At 40.3% G+C, this 20,035-nt stretch overlaps 1 protein-coding gene and 2 long non-coding RNA genes across 4 annotated transcripts in view; 1 reads left to right on the plus strand and 2 right to left on the minus strand.

Annotated features, from left to right (window-relative positions):
- Window positions 1–825: 825 nt before the first annotated feature.
- LOC114654824 (uncharacterized) lies at window positions 826–2,990 on the plus strand. The gene is made up of 2 exons (XR_003716761.2): window positions 826–1,006; window positions 2,751–2,990. It is a non-coding gene; the product is annotated as an uncharacterized LOC114654824 (long non-coding RNA).
- A 50-nt stretch (window positions 2,991–3,040) lies between these two features.
- On the minus strand, window positions 3,041–3,415 carry LOC127528770 (uncharacterized). The gene is made up of 2 exons (XR_007935385.1): window positions 3,186–3,415; window positions 3,041–3,152 (listed from the first exon to the last, which is right to left on the minus strand). It is a non-coding gene; the product is annotated as an uncharacterized LOC127528770 (long non-coding RNA).
- A 9,198-nt stretch (window positions 3,416–12,613) lies between these two features.
- The window catches only part of pdzd2 (PDZ domain containing 2), a 366,506-nt gene continuing 359,084 nt past the window's right edge, over window positions 12,614–20,035 (minus strand). For both annotated transcript variants that reach the window (XM_051929601.1, XM_028805633.2), the window contains exons 22-24: window positions 17,738–17,993; window positions 14,596–14,724; window positions 12,614–13,175 (exon numbers count right to left, since the gene is read on the minus strand). In XM_051929601.1, the coding sequence (XP_051785561.1) occupies window positions 13,009–13,175; window positions 14,596–14,724; window positions 17,738–17,993 (552 nt within the window). In that variant the 3' untranslated portion in view covers window positions 12,614–13,008. The remainder of the gene's footprint in view (window positions 13,176–14,595; window positions 14,725–17,737; window positions 17,994–20,035) is intronic.

Here is a 20,035-nt window from a genome sequence, read left to right on the forward strand (position 1 = left end):
CAAATAATAAAGAATACAAAACCCTTTTTCATTCATTTTGGCTGACTGATCTTTTCCACGTAATTTAAATTTAAGTATCACGTTGCATTGGACGCAAAGAAAAAGAGACCCTTTGCATTTCATGTTGGGCGACAGGTTTGCCAGTGTACTAAAAAAATATCATAAATCAGCTTAAAAAAATCACACAAAATACACGGCATAAAATATATACTATATTATATATGCACTTACACACTCTGAAAGTCGTAGGAAGATGTGATGATCCCATGAAACACAAAGCCACAGAAGTTCGTACTTTTATGCAAAACACATCTTATGCAGAAACAGGATGGTCGTGTTCATAAAGCTATTTTACTTTTCGTTAAATCAACTAAAGGCGTATAGAGGAAATGGGCATACCGTATTTTGAGTATTAAAAAGTGTTCATTTTGAGTCACATACAGTAGGTCAATAATTACAGCAATCCCGGAGGCTCACTACACCTCTGTAACAGAAAATAATTGAATGGCTTTGATTCAACGTCAGTCGTCTCAATATGACATTTAAGAGATTTTTGTCAACAAACCTAGAAAAGGCACCGTGATCACCGTCAGTGAAGTCACCTTACACTGCATACGGAAAGTAAACACCCCAGGAGCTCCTTTCATTTTTTTCAGCGTCGTTGCTTTCCACGTCACCTTGTGCTGCCCAAACCCACGCCCCACCGAACCGAGAGTCTCCCGTTCCCGCCCGCGCCTCCTTCCCTGTCTGCCGATGAGGCGCGCATTCGGCAGGTGACGCCTCGGGGCAGTGACGTCACTGGGAGTTTCGCGATGGTGACGTAAGGCCAACTACAAAAAAGAAGAGGGCGTCACAGCAGAGAAGCAAAATAGAAAGAAGTTCATCAGATAGACAGTCAGGTGGAGAAGACAGAGGCAGATAAAAAGAACCCAGTCAATCATGAAGAAAGTCGTGAAGAAAGCCCCCGTAAAGATGCCAGAGATTCAGACTTCGAGATTAGTTCAAGGTAAGAAATATATAAATGATAAAAAGAGACCGAACATTTTGGGCTGACCTGTGAGGGGCTCCGGTGCCGTCTTGTGAGGAAGGTGAAGCGAGGTGGCTACGGTTGTACGAACGCGTTTTGAAACGTTCAGCGTTGGGTAGAACATTTTAAAAAAGTAGCATTAGGACGGGTTGGCACCCTGCCCGGGATTGTTTCCTGCCTTGTGCCCTGTGTTGGCTGGGATTGGCTCCAGTAGACCCCCGTGACCCTGTGTTCGGATTCAGCGGGTTGGAAAATGGATGGATGGCATTAGGACGGCCCGGTGCGACGGGGATCGTCAACGACCGAGGGCGAAAGCGAAAGAGCGAGCGGCACAGGCGCTGCGTTTATCGGTGGTACCGGGTGTTCCACTTTTAACAGAAAGTTCTTCTTTTCTCATCCCGCGTAGCTCGGTTATGGTCAGACACCAGACAGGGTCCAACACGGGCCGGGGCGCCAGCCGCCTGTGGGTATAGTGGGCACACGGGTCTATGTCAGTTGTCCCTATGACTTCCACAACTGACTTTGAGAAGTTCCTGTATTTTTCTATCAGCATTTTTATATAAGCAAATGCTTGACCAAGACAACTTCATTACACTGCATTAAACACAAATTACAGAATATTGTAATAATGATTCACGTAGCAAACCACCAACGTAAGATCTGTGCATCTGCTGTGTTTCGTGTATATTTTTGCTCTCTCTGCATTATAAAATTAACGGGAATGGCAGTCTGCCGTCCAGCCGCCGTAGTTCAGCCTCACTACTAATCTTTCCAAATTATGTCTTTTATCCTTTAAGTATTCCATAGATGCCCACAGCAGACCCCCGTGAGCCTCAGAGTTTGACTGAAAGACTGAATATCCAATCAGATTCACCCTGTATGTAGTGAGTCTGTGGGGCCACCGGCACGTTGTGTGAAAAAGAACATAAAATTTAAGACCACTGCAGGTGGATTGAAGGGTCTGGATATTCCACGGGCCCTGAGCTTTTGAAGTTTAAGTTTGACTTGTCATTCCTTAAAAGGCCACTGGGTGGTGCTGTTGTCCAAGTGACAGTAAAATGAAAGCACAGCAGACGAGTCTGCCAGGACTGGACTGGACAGTCCGATGAGGGACACTCGGCAGGACTGTGGTGGTTCCACTTTGGATGGGTTTATATTTTGTAAGGCACGTGTTAAAGTCAACTGACGGCCCCGGGGTTTGGAGGGATGTGGGCCTTTAATCTGATGAAGAAGGTGCAAATGAGCGGCCACTTGCTGCTGATGTGATGTCTTAGATGAGACAACTGTTATGTTGAAATGCTTTGTTACATCATGGCTGCCGTATAAAAATGTGTGTGTCGTTAGTGTGAAAAGCAGACAGAGGACCTCCTTTACATCTCCTGTTGTCAGGCACATGTTTGAATGTTAATACTCTGGTGGTACGAGCCACTTTTTAAGGGACATCAAACCTGAGGTGGGCATTTGAACCTAAAGCCTATAAGTTTACAGTTGTGAGGAGAAACCTCAAGTGGCAGGGGAGACAGGAGCCCGTGCCAAGCAGAGTGTTTTGGTGTGGTTCTGTGGTGGCACCAGACATTTTCCGGGTCAGTAGCCATTTATGATGGTCCACAGAGGATGTAGCTTTATTATTTTTCTTTGCATTCTCTTGGTTGTGAGTTTGTGCAGTATCCAGCATGTTCGTCCCGTTCATTAATGGCTCTTCATTTTGTTTCATGTCTTTTAGGTGAAGATGGTGTATCGGAGTGTGCCTTGACACTCCAGATCATCGGGGATCTCTTAAACTATGAATACCAGTTTTTGAGAAATCGCGGAAAGAAGTGAAAGTGTCAAGTTGGAGGAAGAAGAAGACACTTTACCCGATGTCCAGGTGGGCCAGACAGATGACCTGCTCTGTCCGAACGCTTTTGAGCAGACGGAATGGAAGACCATGCATATGGGACTTGCTCAGAGCATTCTTGGTCGACGAAGAAAGAAAAAAAAATGTAAACCATATTTTGTGATTTTTGAAGATGGTATTTTAACTCTTATTAATGGTGACTACCTCTTGTGCTGCAGTTGTTTGTAGCTTGATGAAGTGACTGTATGCCGTCACCTTTCCTCTTGTGGGAAGCAGTGGAGCTGTGGACTGGGTGGGGGTGTGGAGCCATGGAGCAGCCACTGCGCAGATCAAACATCTGTTGGGAGACGTGGCTTTGAAGACCTTGCTTGGCAGGAATGTGGACACAATGTTTGGCAGTCCGGCTGAGTTTCCTTTATAAGGATTTGAATTTATTTTGTTTGTTACCTCTATTTATTGATACTGTTGGGTACATTATGTATGAAAATAAAATATAACTTGGGTTGATAAATACAGTCTGCTGCCTTCCTTTAGAGTGCTCTGGGCAGGGCTCTCAAGTACAGTCCTGGAGGCCCCCCAAAACACTGCAGATTTTCATTCCAACCTATTTCTTTTAACCCCAAAATAGCCACCCTTTAGCAGTGAGTGTCAGTTGTATTGGTGAACAGGATGGATGTCAGTATCCAGATACAAGTAAGAGAACAGCCCCCATGGAAAAGGTAAATGAAAAAGAAAATGACAAGAGTTAGGCATCAAAAGATATGGCAAAGAATGGAGATATGACTTACTTAATTTTGTACAAATAAAACCTACAGTAACACTAATGCACTTTTCTGAAAGCAAAATAAGACAAATAAAAAGACAGCCAATTAAACAATGAGATCAATTAAAGGTAAACAGCTCACTGATTGTAAAAACTGAAAGAAACAAAAACCAGCAGGCACAGACAAACCCCCAGGACTGAACTTGAGAACTACTGCTGTGGTACAAATCATGTCCAGCACAGTGTTGTGTCAGTACTAGCTTCAACACCACAGTACTAGTACCAAGACAATACTGCAGTGAACCCCCCCACCACCTCCCCATTCAGAGTCTCTTACCCAGCACAGAGTGGTACTGTTTGCATTCGACTCCACTGCATGTCAAAGAGCAGGTTTGGGTTGATTGAGGAAGAATGAAGCTACACGTAATGGCTGAGCAACAACCTCCTCGAAAACTACAACTCCCACTATCAAAAATACTGAAATGCTGGTATTGTAGCATTTGGGGTTTTGCTATGCTTTTTCAGTACTGGCATATCACACAATCCTAGTCCTGCATCTCCTGTTGGGATATGAAGGGTTGCATAGGCCTCTCAATGCATTTTGCTTGCTGCTGTTCATTTATCTATTTTTGTGGGTGTTGTTTTCAAGCAGCTTCACACGCAAGGAAAGAGCCAATGCTGAGACTGATGAGCTGAGGCACCACACTGCAGTGACGTCCTATTAAATGTTACAGGGCAGCCATAAACGTGTCGCTTATATGGTCACTGCTCTCACGTGTACAGAGGACAGTGAATTTGCTTATAATAACGTACAACGCATCGTCACTCTCCTGCCCCAACATTAATGAGTATAAACACCTTACTGCAGAACGTCCATTGCCCTAACTTAAAAACCCTCACATTTTCATACTAAACAGGCAGCTTAACATAGATATGACAATCTTATATAGTACTCTTCACTAAGCACAGTGATTTGCTGCTGTGCTGCATTCACCTGCTATCAGACAGACAGCCAATCAGAGTTTGAGTCAGAAATATCATGTGAATGCCCTACGAAGTTGGACAAGTCAGAAAAAACAAAGCTTCCCAAGTTCTTAAGAGTTGTACTGTAACTCTCATTGTTTATTAACAATCTAGATGTGCCACCCGTCCAAGACATACTGCTCCTTGGAAAACTTTCCTTGTCCCGAGCCGGCATGATTATAAACTCTGCTGCTGATCCCAAGAGCAGCAACTAAAGAGAAAAAATAACTACATAATCCGGAGTGTGAGTGACCAACACTACTTTCCTACTAATCCCACAACATGTACCGAACACACCAACAGAATCAAGGCAACAGCTGTAATGAAATTATTATTGCAGATAAGTTGTTTCTTATTCAAATCCGAGCTGCAGTGCACCCCCAACATACGGACAGATCACAAAACAAGACACTTCACTGAAAAACAAAAATACACAAACAACAATTACTGTAACCAAATGTAAAGTTCATTGAATGTCCATCCATAGGATTTCTCTTTTTTTTTTTTTAATGTTCGATATCATGAGGGTTACACTGAGCCATACCTTGATACAGGGAACTTCCTCATACATTCCAACAGATGGTACATCACAAATATTTGCAGTAATAAAATGCATTGCATTTGTCATTCCAGCAGTCCTGACAGACACAGAGACACCCAGACATACAGGCGCTTGTCCTTGTGTTAAAGTGGCAGTTACTCTCTGTTAGAAGTACTCAGCATTAACGTCCCTCTGGTTGCTATGTCCCTGTCATGTGCCCTTTGGGCTGGGATTCGTAAAAGCAGTGCTAATATTTGTGGCGTGCCATCTGTTGGATAACAGAGAGACAGCAATAGGAGAGACACGCAGATTCAGATACTCGTCCTCTTATTAACTTGGTTAGTCAGAAATGACATCTTTGTGGTCAAATTGCTTTTGGTGTGAAATGATGCATATTTAATTTGTTTAGTTTGCTCTTTATTGTCACAAAAAAGGCAATGATGCTTTTTTATTCAGACCAGATAACAAATTAGCAGCAACCTCCAAAAAGTCTGTGCAGAAACTCATGTGAACACCCTGAAGTGGGAAGGAGAAACATCACAAACTCGGAGCATGTCAACGCAGCAGTGATCTTCCCAGTCCAAGATCGGTCCTCGAGACAGCACAGCTCTAGAGTCCAGGGTTCACGTGTTAGCCTGGGTGTCGTCTGCGTGGAATTTCCATGTTCAATTCGATGCAGTTTAACTTCACTGAGTGCATGCGCAGAGCACTGTGACAAGTCCTCAGGTAAAATGCAATACAAATTTACAAATGACTCAATACAGAATTAGTGCACATAAAGACAAAAGTGGATGAACACAAATGGAGCCCAGCTATATCTGCTAATCAGTTGTTGAACCTTTGCCAGCTGACAAGTTGACCCCATGTGGGCTTTTAAAGATTGACAAGTCAGGTTAATTGTCTAGTTTAAAATGGCCGAATGTGGGTGGGTGTGCCCCATCCTTAGTGTTGTGCCAAGCGCTGCCAGGGCAGGCAACAGCTCTCCAGGACCCCAAAACGGCAAAAGTGGGTTAGAAAATGCTGAGAGCAGTTCAATAGCATCCAACATCAACAGGCCTTAAAGAGGGGCTGAGACAGTAGCTGCCCACTCTGGTGGTGTTGACGCTGGTACTGCCCAGCAAAAGTTTAATAAATTCATCTGGTAGGCCTGATGTGTTTCAGCACGTACACCCCAGGGGTCATCTTAGCAGTCAAGATATCCACAGTCTTGGTGCTCAGCTATCAGGACAAAAGTTAAAACCAAGAAACAGCAAGCAGGAGAAAAAACACATTTTATTGATTTTGGTGAAATATCTCCAGAACTACAAAGAACCAAATGTGTGCAGAGGGCTCCCCCTTCAGGAATGTCACATTCTCTTTCCATTCTGTTCACCTCATGCTGCATGGCCGCACCTTTCAAGCGTTTTGTGAATTTGCTTTTAGGCCTCACCAGTTTAAGAAGGACACCACGGTGTGCTGCAAGAAATTTCAACTTCATACACACAAATTCAACTTCAGGACGGTTCAGCAAAGGCGACTGCACCTTTCAACTGGATTATGTTTGACTGCAGTAATACTGACGATGAATTAGGACAGGGGTGGGCAATGTCGGTCCTGGAGGGCTGCAGTGGCTGCAGGTTTTTGTTTCATCCCAATTGCTTAATTAGAACCCAATCTTTTCCAATCTCAGACATTATTTAATTTTATGGCTTGTTAGTCTGCAATGTTAGGTTCTTATATCAAAAGTTTTTTCCTTTCCAAGGAAGTCATGCAAATGGCTTGAAGCCTAAAACAGATAATTTTTAGTCATTTTCAGTCTCACATTTTTCTCTTAAGTGTTTTATTAAACTCCACATACGTGGACATGGAAACAAGCTAGATGGAGACCTGCTGGCTCCTTTCCATCTCATTGCTAACAAGGAGCCATTGAAATCAGTGAATGCGGATGTTTAAGACTAAAATAAGCAATTAAGGGTGGGGAACCTTAACAAGTGAGACCACTAAAATGAAGCAGAAATATGTCTTTTGAGCAATAAGTGCTCCATCAGCAATAATTGACTTCTCATTAAGAAACTGGGTTGGAACAAAAACCTGCAGACACTGTGGCCCTCCAGGACTGACATTGTCCATCCCTGAATTAGGAAGTAGTCTGTGGCATGATGGGTAATAAAGGGATATCACTACAGTAGCACCAAACGATGGCGCACAACATGTTACAAAACACAGCATTCACACTGACGGCAGTGTGTGTTCGCAGTAGGGTGGGATTTGGACAGGAGGGGTACGGGCATCTGCCTAAGCTGTCCTGGGTGCACATCTAAGCATTTCACAAGGCAGGCAGATTGAAGAACCTCAAATCAAAGAATTTGTGGGCACTTTGTGAGCAAATGAACACAAGTGAAATCTTTAGGAATTTGCAAAAGGAGCTTTAATTACAAATGATGTCTAATGAGAAAGTACACAAAATAAAAACAAACAAGGTGATAGTTAATTTCATGCCGAAAAATAACATTCAGAAGCACCATATTGAGCCTTGTGATCTCTCACAAATGTGGAAACGTGTTTGTAATTTCATTCAAACAACTTTGACAAGAACAGGCCATTTGGCCCAACCAACTCATAATACTGATAATAATCAAGAAATAATATCATCATGGAATTATTGTTAAATTACACAATGTCAGTTGTACTAAGTCAGTAGGCCAGACAGGGGAGCAAACTGTGATTTTTATTTATTAAATGTATGAATGTATGTATGATGGTAGGGGCGTCTAGACTCACACATATAGGTTTGTTACACTGTGGTGATGACATCAAGTCTTATCCATGTGCACGTTGAACCATTACCAGGTGCTCCAGCAATACAACTGAAGTTCTGAGGCTGTCTGAATGGCCATGACATGTACAGAGCAGAGGAGAGCACGCTGGATAGATCAGCATTAGTGATAGATGAACCTCCGCTGAACTCGCTTGGCTTCAGGTTCGGTGAAACTGTAGAAATGTTGGGAACTTCACTGAAGTCAAAGCGGAAGGACTACTTCTCAAGTTCTTAGTGGATTATAACAGTTCCTAAAGTGTCCCTGACGGATAGGGAAACGTCTGCCAACTATGCTTCACTGATTATTGTGTCTGAAATGAGACCTGAGCACTCCGCCACTGTGCCTTCCTAAGATAAATTTAACAGAATTAAATATCAGAAAAATTAAATTTCATGCAGATGGTACACTCTTGTATTACATGTAGGTCACATACAAGTCCTTTCCCCTTAAGACACGAATACACCGACAAATTTCTAGTTTTGTTCTGCAGGTGTATTTTGTGTTTAAATGTATCACACGTTTCCTGCTAATTTTAGCCCACTACTATTAACAGTGTAATGTATTCATGGCTGCTGTTCCATTCAACACTGGATGCTAAAGCTCTGTGATGTCACACTGGCCTTGTAAAGCATCCTGGGGCACTGCGAAAGAAAAGTTCATCTAAGCCAGCTGCACGGTGAATTTCCAGGAAAATATTTGACAAAAAAGTCACTGGCAAACATAGCATATTCACTGCGATATTAGAACACTCAGGCAAAGTTGGCCACCCAACACCAGTTTGTATCAGAGGGTGCCAGCAAAAGGAAAGCAGGTTTGCACTTCTTATAGCAGGTGCGTTATCTCCTACTGTATAGATTTATGTCTGGAAAGTCCAAAGGGTTTGGTGTTTCCTCATCTTTAAAGTGAGGCAAACCCACTGAATGTGGAGAGGAGCAGCACAGAGCAGACAGCAGATCAGCAAGAAAAAAGGAAAACAGAGATGCAGGAGATTGGGCTTTGGCTAAGAAATAGTGGAAACTGAGTAAAAGTCACAAATTTAGCTATACCCAGAAAAACAGGAGTGTGAAAAATAAAAAGAGATTAACACTTCCAACACCCCAGAAAATGTGAAGCCTGTGCAGAGGTCTGTGTAGCATTTTCTTAAGGATACGATAACTGAATGAACCCAACCTCGCAGGCACTTTCTGAGGTACAGTAAGTGACTTGTGGATTAAAGCTCAAGCTGGAGTGTACAAAAGAGACCTTTAACAACACTGTAGGTGCTCATAAGGGCTGCTGGCTACACACAAACAAGAACTTCTCACTAAGATAAATAGTAAATCTATCACTGCAGTAAGAAGCACTCCAAGATCTCCGTCCATTAAATACTATAACACTTTCTGTAATTCTAACATGTAGAGACTTCAGTGTACTGGTCGTGTTATTTAATGTTTAGGTTGACTCAAAAAGTTGTATAAACAACAAGCCAGACTGGTCTGACCAGACAGTGTTGCTGTACAAGAACGGCCAGAGCAGACTGCACTTGCTAAGGTCTTTTAATGTGTGCAGCAAGCTCCTGGAAATGTTCTACCAGTCCATAGTGGTCAGTCCGACAAAAAAACTATTCCGGTTGGCTGCCAATGAAGGGTCAAACAAGGCAAGAAACCGGCAGGAAGGAAGCGATCGAGAGAAATGGTCTATTTGCGTTACAAGTAAATCTCAAACCAAGGGAAATAAAACAGAAGCTCTCAACACCGAGGGTAAAAAAACAGGTAGAAATGTCTCGCCCCGACACTGGGACAAGGTTAGTGAGGTGGCTACCTGCACGCCTTTTTTTTAAGAATGTCCATACATTTTGGCTTGTTGATTTCAGAGGGAGAGATTTGTGACTTATTTTACTTTTGGGATAGTGCAGTCATCCATCTTCCCTCGATCAGACCCAATATGATTGTCCTTTTCACATGTTTCTCCTTTCTTCATGGAGAATAACACGTTGGGAGTGTCAGTCTGGACTTGTGGGAATACACAACTGTCTTAAGTGTATTGTTTATATTTACGTGTACATATATGTGCTTTACCTGATCAGGTTGGAGGGGAGGGGATGTTTTTTGTTCTGTAAGTCGTACTGTGGGGTGATGTTTATATTTATGTATATATACTGTATGTGCCTCATCTGACAGGGGCATCTTTTGTTCCTTACAGTCATATTTGAGTTCTGTGTATATATGTATATGTTGGGGGGTGTGAAGGAGTTTCTATGTATATGGAATGGGAATTTGCTCGACAAACAAGTAAAGGGAACTTTCATTTAATTGGGGCTGTGGTGTAAAGTTATTGTTCAGTCAAAATATACCTATGTATGTAATTTGTTTTCTTAGGTTGTTTCATAACTGTGTTATCCGTCCTTGCTGGGAAACAATCTTTGGGAGGGGAAGTCGCCAAATAACCAGATCCAATGTCCTGACAAGATTATTTTCGATGTAGCTTTGCCCTCTTAGAGCTTAGGGTAAGCGTTAGACTCATCACTATCGACATCAAGAATGCTAATTGCAATTAGGTTACATACATATCATGATATGTGGAGTACAAGTCAAGAGAGGTTTTGATTAAATTATTTAATGAATTAGTGAGGCCTTGTTTGGAGTACTGTGTGCAGTTTTGGTTGACATATTGCATAAAAGACATAGCAGCACCTCCACAGGAAGTCCAGTGAAGATCGACTGGGCTGTATACAGGATTAAGTGGTATGAGCTATGAGGATAGACCGAAGGAGATGAACCTTTTAATTTTAAACAAATGAAAGTTAAGAAATGACAAGACTGAAGTGTTTAAAATCCGTACAATAGATTCAGGCCGTTACTTCAAAATAAGTTGAACAAGAAAACAAGATCACAGAAGGAAACTTGTTAAGATTTTGCACAATTTTAGGTAGCTACACTTGGAATAAATTACCAAGTAGTTTGGTAGACTGCAGAATTTTTGGGGAAAAATTCTGCTTAATGTTATTTTGGAGAAATTAGGTGGTTAAGATTGGTCAGCTTGGTTGGGTTGAATGGCCTTCTCTTGTCAAATATTTTCTAATGTTTTACTGTTCTGATGTGGTGTGATCAGAATGCTCTAAGACTTACCATGTATTTCAAAGAAAAATGTACAGGTGTCATTATTATGTGCCATTATCTGCAAAATGATCTCCCCTAAATGATATGCATTTGTCTCATCATTCCTGCCTTTTTCAGCAGCAACCCTGGAAGTTGAAGCTGAGATGCATCTCGGGGTTGCCTTCACATTATTCTGAATGGCTATAATCTCATTAAATGTTCTTTACAACTTCATTTAAATTTCTGAATAAAACTGAAGAAATCTGTGTCCATTTCCAGTTTTTTCAGTTGCTCATAAATTTTGATGATGACGCTTTTGTTCATTTGAACAATTTTGGAACAAATTCTGCAGGTTCTCAATGCTGGAGAGGGGTTTTCAGTCCAAATTGCTTGATATTGTCTTAAGGTTTCCAGACATTTTCCGGCTGATTCATTATCAGTCAGTTCAAAATTTTCAATTCATCTCAGGGTCCACTTTATTATGTTGAAGGTTGCCCTGAATGTGGGTTATGTTTGATAATTTCTCAGCCATTTTAGAAGCATTTTATCCACTGAAAATCAACACCCTTATTCAACCAATCATAACCAAGGTTAAAGTGGTCCAGGGACATCATGAAGACAGGCAAACAATGTGGGGGGAAGAATCATGGATAATTAGGTGTCAGGACGAAGGAAAAGAGGAAGTGAATGGATATTGTGAAGAGGATCTCAGGGAGAATCAGGCAAAAAAATGTACAACGGATTAAGCGTGAATGGGGCTGGTCAAACATGAGAATATGGCTTGTTCTCGAGATAGGTCCGTATTTGTCCTTATCCCAGCTCTTTTCTCTACAGACACCAACTCTTACTGGTTTTTGATCAGACTTTGCAAATGTGAACAAATACAACAGGAACATCAAAGGAAAGAACCCTCACCACAGATAACATCAGACAATGAAAATCCCTAACATACAGCCAAATGTAGTTTATTTTACTCCTTTGAAATCTTCATTCTACCTAATTTATTTTTCAAATATACTATCCTACATCACTGTCCCACCGGCAAGTCTACCTGAGTTTGGGTCAAAGACACTGGAAAATAGAATCAAAAGGTAAATAAAATCTAGATCCATGTAATTCCAGTTTGTTAGGACCTGGTCAACTTTACCGATCAGGTAGAGAAAAATGGTGCATGGAAGGTGACCACTGAAGCCAAGATGCTTTGAAAGAGGTGAAAAGCATTACCAGTTATTCTGTTTAGATGAACAGGATGTTGAACAAGCCCTTGGATAGGGATCAGCACACAAAGCCAATGTTCTGCATATTTCCTTATCCACTGGAATTCTACATCAGGCAATCAGTTCTCTGTCCATTAGCAAAGGCCTTAAAGCAGCTCTACAGGATGACAAAACCCATTCCTGTATGCAGTTCCACCCTGATTTAAGCATGACCAATCCAACTCACCTCACTTCATGGCATGGTGCAGGCTGCTTGTGTCATCTCTGACCCAACCAATCACGACTTCTCAGTGTGACAGGTGCTATGCACAAACTTATACAGTACGTGTGTGACAAGCCAAATTAATGGTTTTTAATATATAAAGAAACATTTACAACATTAAATTATTATGAACACCTGTCTGCAGAGTCAAGATAGTCAAAGAAAAAAAAAAGAAAAAAACATTTTTTTGCAATTGATTTATAAACTGCACAGACAATGCCATCATCTTGAAGTGTATTATGGGTAACTGCTTTAGCAGCAAAAATTATGTAAATACTTGATTAGGAAAAAAGATATGTACATAAATATATTCTTATATACAATAAAGTCATATTTCAATGTAAAAAGTTAAAACGCATACATGCTTTATATACACTATACCCTGGCAACCACCATTTTGGCACCACAGTGTTTTACAGTTCCTCTTAAGCTACTATATACAAAAGAGCCACAGGCCTTATCGTCATACCAAAGTCTTATTTTTCTTGATAAGCAGCTGCACTGGCCCCACCGAGACAGCCTTGATAATGTTCCAAGCGTCATAATGCATGAGACCCTGCAGGGATTTGCCATTGATGGCCAGGACTTCATCTCCGATGTCAATGGCTCTAGAGAGCTCTGCAGCCCCACCTACAGGACAGACATAAGCAATTAAACTAGTGAGAGGAAACCTGCAATCACAGCATGGAGAGTACTGGTATTTTAAATATAAAAACTGATTAAAAACACAGTTTTTAGTTTGACCTTTCATAATCCATCATACATGCACTGATTAAAACTAAACACTCCTAATTAGATATTTTAAGTTTTACCCTTGTTTTACGAGGCTTGTATGGGTCTTTATATACTATAAAGTGCATTAGGAAAGTATTCAGACCTCTTGACTTTTTCCACATTTTATGTTGTAGGTTTATGCTAACCACATTAAGCAGCACTGTCACCCCGGGATGACAAAGGAAAAACAGGAATTTTTACAAATTTATTATGAACAAAAAACAAATATTACACTGAAAGAAGCATTCATACCCCCCGTATTCAGATTCTTTGCTATGACACTCGAAATCTGACTCGGGTGCATCATATTCTATTGATCATCACAGAGATGTTTCTGCACCTTGTTTGGAGTCCAACAGTGGTAAATTCAGTTGGTTGGATATGGTTAGGAAAGGAACAGAAATCTATCTATAGAAGGTCTCAGAGCTAACAATGCGTATAACTGCAAAACCAAGGCCACAAGGTCAAAGGAATTGTCTGCAGAGCTTAGAAGATGGGCACAGATCTAGGGATGGCTTCAAAAAATTCTGCAGCACTGAAGGATTCCAAGAACACAGTAGCATCCATAATTTTAAACAGAATTAGTTTGGAACATCCATGACTTTTCCTAATGCTGCCTGCCTGGCCAAACTGAGCAACTGGGAACAAAATTGTGTTTGTAAAAGAGATGACCAAGAATCCGATGGTCACGCCAGCTAAGCTCCAGATCTTCATCCACTGATATGGAAGTATTGCTCAGACATTCATAATGACCCAGTAAAACGTTACATAAGGGAACTGATTTTTCTTATTGCTCATTTATGCTTAATAATCAAAATTTGCATTTGGCTCAATAGCACCCTCTAGAGACCACAACTAATTTATGTGGTATCTGATTGACATGGAGGAATCTTAACAAGTGTGTGGCTAGAAAATGAATTAACTTTATCTTGTAAGTTTAGGCCAATAAAGTAAAGGTAGAAATTGGTCTGACTGAGACAGAGCAGTGATAGAAATGAAAATTTGTTTTGTTACTTGTTCTTTCATCATCACTGGTATAATGTTTGTTTTCCAGGTTTACCCAGAATGGCCATTGATAATAAACAAGTAAATAAGAACCTCTCTACTAATATAATTGTAGTTTTTGTTTTATAGAATGGTCTGCTTATTTTCCTAATTACTGTCTCACTTCTACAAAAATTTATTTACCTATCTATTGTTTAATTGTATTTTTTGTCCTGTGAGTCTGGATCTAATCTAATGTAGTTAAATATTTAAAAAAGATTTGCTCAAGTACCTTTAAAAATGCGTTTAATATACAAAGGCCGGTCACCATAGATTGAAGCTTTGCCTCCATCAAGGCTGAATCCCAGGCCAGCAGATGTCTTTTGAAGTTCCACCTTCACAGCATTGCTCACATCTAAATCTGGGTATGCAAAACCAAGAAAAATAAATATATATCCATAAATATCATCAGGTTTAGTCACTTTTAAAAAGTTTCTTGTGAGTCAACATGGATGAACCTTGTACTTCTTTATACTCTGAGGTAGCCAGTGAGCAAAAAGAACAAAAACCAGTGTGCAAAGAGTTCTTGTTTGGTCGTCCTTTCTTGTGGGCTCACCCTCTCTCAACATAATTGGATTCTTCAGTTATGTCATTTTGTTTCTTTTTTCAGAAAAACTAACCATACGTGGAGTAGGTTATCCAAGGTGAAAGAAATTCATTAACAGGTGAGTAAAGCTGGTAATGAGCCTCATGCACTTTGTACAGCAAACACCCAAATATATCTCTGGGTGGTGGCAAAGATTTTCATCTTATAAAATGAAACTACAGCAGACCAGTCAGGCAAATGAATCCTGAGCTGCTTACTGTACTGATGTAGTGTCACCTAACTCATTGATGTCAAAATCACCAAGGTCTATGAGTTACAAAAGATGCCATTTTCTAGGATGAGTTCTCAGAAGCTCTGGGTCTCATAGGAGTTACCAGAATAAAGAGCCTCTAGCATCAGAATTTGTATGGGATAAGCAATCCTGTCAAGGTAGGTTCACATGAGTGGGTCATATTAGCACTCTGTTGGTGAGTCCATTGGAAGCTCACAAGCTGCATGTCTACAGATACAACACTGAACGTCTTTGTTTCATGTACAGTATATATTCAAGAGTGTTTTTATGCATTGTCATGTCAAATTTTTATTAGATATTCAAACAAGTAGAGCATCATTGACCTGTAACAACTACACCACTGTAAACAAGTAAAAAAGAGAGCTAAATTAAACGAAATGCATCCATTTACTGAGGGTAAGCAGAGTTATGGAGCTGCTCACATTGCTGGTGGTTACATGATCAAAAAGCTTTTCAGCTCATATAGGAACAAGACAGCAGCTAAAGCACATCTTGGTGGCTTTTACAGGCTGTGGTGTCTTAGAGGGGAACCTCTACATTCAAAGTTGGAAAGGTGAAAGTGGGGACTGAATAAATTTAGGTAGCCAAGTGCAGGTCTGCTTGCTGCTTCTGAGGCATATGGGCAACCACAGCAGTTAATCCCACTCCACCAGTCAGTGCCTGGTCATACCATATATGTTGTCTTGAACAAGGAAGGCAAAGTTCAAGAAATGACTAGTGATGATTTTAAACATCCAATAATACATCTTCATTATGGGTTAAATCAACTTCCTTTTAGCTTTGATTAACAGCATAAACTCAACATGTCTAACTGTAATGGTTTTTAAGTTGTGTTAAAAAATTTGCTCCATACTTTCATAGTAACAACGCATCATGCATTTCATCTTTCGAATCCATCTTTTAAAAAGATGCTCAAGGAATAAACATATTTTAAACCGACAGAATTAAAAATAACAAAGCAGTACTTACAGATTAAGGCAATGTTACATTGTGACCAATCTGAAGGCAGTGATGTATATATAGTAAACAAAGTACAAAGACTTTATAACTGAATTTGAGTAGGTTTTGAGAATCTTTCTACTTTACTTGAGTATATAAATGTTTGGTCTAACTTCACATTTACTTTATATTTTTAAATACAAATGGCTACTTTTACTTGCATACATTTTGCTAGACACATTTGTTACTAAAACATCAAATTAGAAAACAAACTGTTTATACGAATAAACACAACGCTTTACTTGGCCAGTTATCTGAAATATGGCTTCCTGTGTTTTAGAAAATTAATGTATATAAAGAATCTGGGACGATTTTCACATGTTCACCATCAGTGCTAACACCCAGTCATCTAAAACGTCTCCAAGTACACTTCTCTGCAGCCCACAGAACTGGGCAGAGATGGATATTTGGGGTTGAGGTACACACTGGTGATGCACAGTCAACAGTCTCAGTCATTCTCAGAGCTGATGCTTCTATGTTCAGACAGTGTCCTCATGGTAGCAACTAGCCCTGGTACAGGGCTGGATGTTCATGATTTGTGTCCCTAACTCAGTTATTTCCGCAGCTGATGCTGCTGGGTTCAGTTGTTGTCCTCACAGCAGACTGCTGAATAGGGCAGGATTGATCTGTAGGCTGGAGTGTTCACATGCTGAGGTTCACTCACCTTGTCACGTGTGTTGCTCATATATCTTCTCATATTAACCTGGGCCTCAACTCCAAAACAGATTATACTCATTGGAAATACAAAAGAAAACTGAAAGGCCATTCCTCAGAATGTGAAACTAGTCCAGGTAAAGCACTTAATTAAACATTATATAATGAAGAGCAATGCCTTATTAGTGTTTGATTTGATGACAAATTTCATCATTAAATTATTTCTGTCAATTTTCATGAAGTTCGGAGTTGTTTGAACAAAAACGGGAAATGTTGTTGGGACCAGGGAATGCCTAAAAATGTTTTAAATTAATTGCAACTAGGTGTTTGTGTTATGAACAATCACTTTATGAAGAGGTTTTCAGGAATGGATTAGCTCCCTCATATAGCACAGGAAGAATGTATGTGTCTCCTATTAGCACCCCACCAGTGAATTAGGATACTGTCACTCAGATGTTCGCTCACCCTGAATGTCACTTTTTCAAACTGCAGTTCTTGGTTTATACTTTAGTAAATGCAATATGACTCACACACAAAATATCTTTTGTGTGACTTTATAAAACAGAGAGAGAGATCATACTTTTACTTGTACTTTAATACTTAAACACACCTATTATCAGACACTTTAAAACTTCTACTTAGTAGTTTTCTCACAGGCAAATTTAACCTTTACTTCAGTCAATTCCCAGAAAAGTAGCTCTACTTTTACACAAGTATGGCTTTTGGGTACTTTATACAAGACTGTCTTTAGGAAATGTTTATTAAATGTAACTTAAAACACAGAATAATGGTATACTTGTATCATTAACAAATTCCTAAAATGAACTAATATAAATATACTATGTGAAAATGGCAGGAAAATGTTTTTCAATCCTGCTTTACCTGAAGTCTTTCCTGCTGACTGTGTCAGTCTTGTTCTCAAATTTGCCTCTTCTTGTCTGGACGATGTTGGCAGCGCCTCCATCCACCTTCTAATAACTACTAGCGCCTGCGTTGGCAGTCGGGCCTGGTGCAAGGCTGAAAGAGCATCGCCATGAGAGGATCCTGTCAGGGAAACTCCGTTGATTGAGATAATGTGATCTCCTCGCTGAATTGTTCCCTCCAGGCTGGCTGCACCCTTTGAAAACACTCGATGAACCTGAAATAGACAATTTATTTCTTTAAGCTTGAAACATTTCAGCTACTTGTTATGCATAAAGATTACTGTTTAACTTAATTAGTAAATTATTTATAGCACTTCAGCAAGTCCTGTCCCATAGATGCTCTACAAAACAAAAAATGCATTGAGCCTGGATCTGAGCAAGTAGAATGTTTGCTTACATACACTCCATTATCCCAGGATGTCTCCAATGTGAATTAATACATTCATGAGTGTTAATTTATCACAGCAATGAAATGCTCCTCTGCCTCTGACTTCAAAGAGGGCCCACCACCTTCCACACACATGTACACATCAAGGCAATGTTTTGCTTTCATTCTGTCAGAGATCTCCAATACTGTGTAGTGCATAATGGGCACTACCCACTTTTCTAGGCTTTAGTGGCACAAAAGATCAGTTAAGAGAGCAGATTTAATATGGTTGCAGAAGTCCAGCTGCACGCTGCCCCCTCTACCAGCACTCCTGAGTAAATGGATAAACTGTAGCTCATACCAATGTTTCGTCAGCTCTGTACTTCATCTGACAACAAAGGTATAAATCAGAGTTGAGCTGACACCTTTGCAGAGACTCCTTCAGACAAGAAGGTGCCCAAAAAAACATTCATTTTAGGCTTGTGACCGCAAACTAAGCCCTAACTGGATATGATGGACAAAATAAGGTACCTGTGAGCAGACACGGACTGCATAACTAGAAGTGACCTTGATTCAATCACCAGAGGCTATATCTTTCAGCAAAAGTAGCTGCATTCATCTCATTTGTATAGCAAAGAATGCACTCTTCCTTGAGGAGATAAAAGCTGAGAATCTGCTCTCTTTTGGGGTGAGAAGCCACCTGCTCATTGCAGAGCAAAGTGTTCACAAACCTTCTTTGGCCTAGAAGCTACACCCCATAGGGCCTTGGAGCTGGACGCCCTCTACTTTTTCTATAATCCACAATCAGACTGAGCCCAGTCTGAGAATAATGAAAAGCAGCCATTACTTCAAGGAAACAACTTCAGCACCTACACTCTTGTACCAGAAAGAGTAATGCTTTTCCGCATGGGACCAGACTGAGGAAAGCACTGTACACCACAGACAAAGGATCACACAGCAACAAGAAATAGTGCACTCAAACGCAGGAAGAGTTCTTCACTTGAACCAGGAGCAACTCCATACAACATTGGGCATCATCCTTAAAGACTTGGTATCTTAAAACTATTTATCTGTGCCAAAATAAATTAAAACTCTAAATACCAGTGAACAGCTAACCTCTTCTATGCTACATGTCTGTCTCGTATCCTGTCTTCTATATCAATATACAGTATATGCAGTTATGTTATTTCTATCATTTTAGTGTTTATCAAAAAATTGTATTATTACATTCTTAAAATGAATGTGCTTTGGGTACCTTGTTTATACATCTAATCGCCAGCTAAAGAGAAAGGTAAAGAAAATGAAGTGAGAGCCTTAACTAAATTATTTAATTAAATACTGGCACTGCTAAAGGCAAAATGTATAATTAACTAAGTGATCAATTTATCTTTTCCTACAACAGTCCTCACTATCGTCCAAATTTTCTCCAGTATTTCTGCATAAACCCCTTGATTGTTTGAAGGCACAGATGATTGATCGGTGACTTCCAGCAAGCATAACCCACATGGGATCACATTAATCTGTAATAAAATTAATTTGCCTGTCAAGACTACAGAAAAGCTCTTCCAGCTTAGGAAGACTTAAGGCACTGGTGTGTCAGAGGAGTCCAAAAGAACAAGAGGCCCTTGCAGTTTGCAGCTTTCCACTTGGGGGTACACTGATAAATTTGACTCCTGTCTGGACCGTGAGTAATGTTTGAATGTGAAGAACCTACTAACAGTGGCAAAAGCACTGAAACCAATGAATATTTTGAATGCACATGAGAAGAAAAGCATTTTTGGTCTTCAGCTTGTAATTCTTTTATCAATGTATGTCTCATGGATCATACTTGAGACTTCATAAATCTGACTCTCAAGTATACAGGTATATTCTTAAACAGCATATAACATA

This window comes from Erpetoichthys calabaricus, chromosome 7, assembly GCF_900747795.2.
Source record: "Erpetoichthys calabaricus chromosome 7, fErpCal1.3, whole genome shotgun sequence".
Lineage (NCBI taxonomy): Eukaryota > Metazoa > Chordata > Cladistia > Polypteriformes > Polypteridae > Erpetoichthys > Erpetoichthys calabaricus.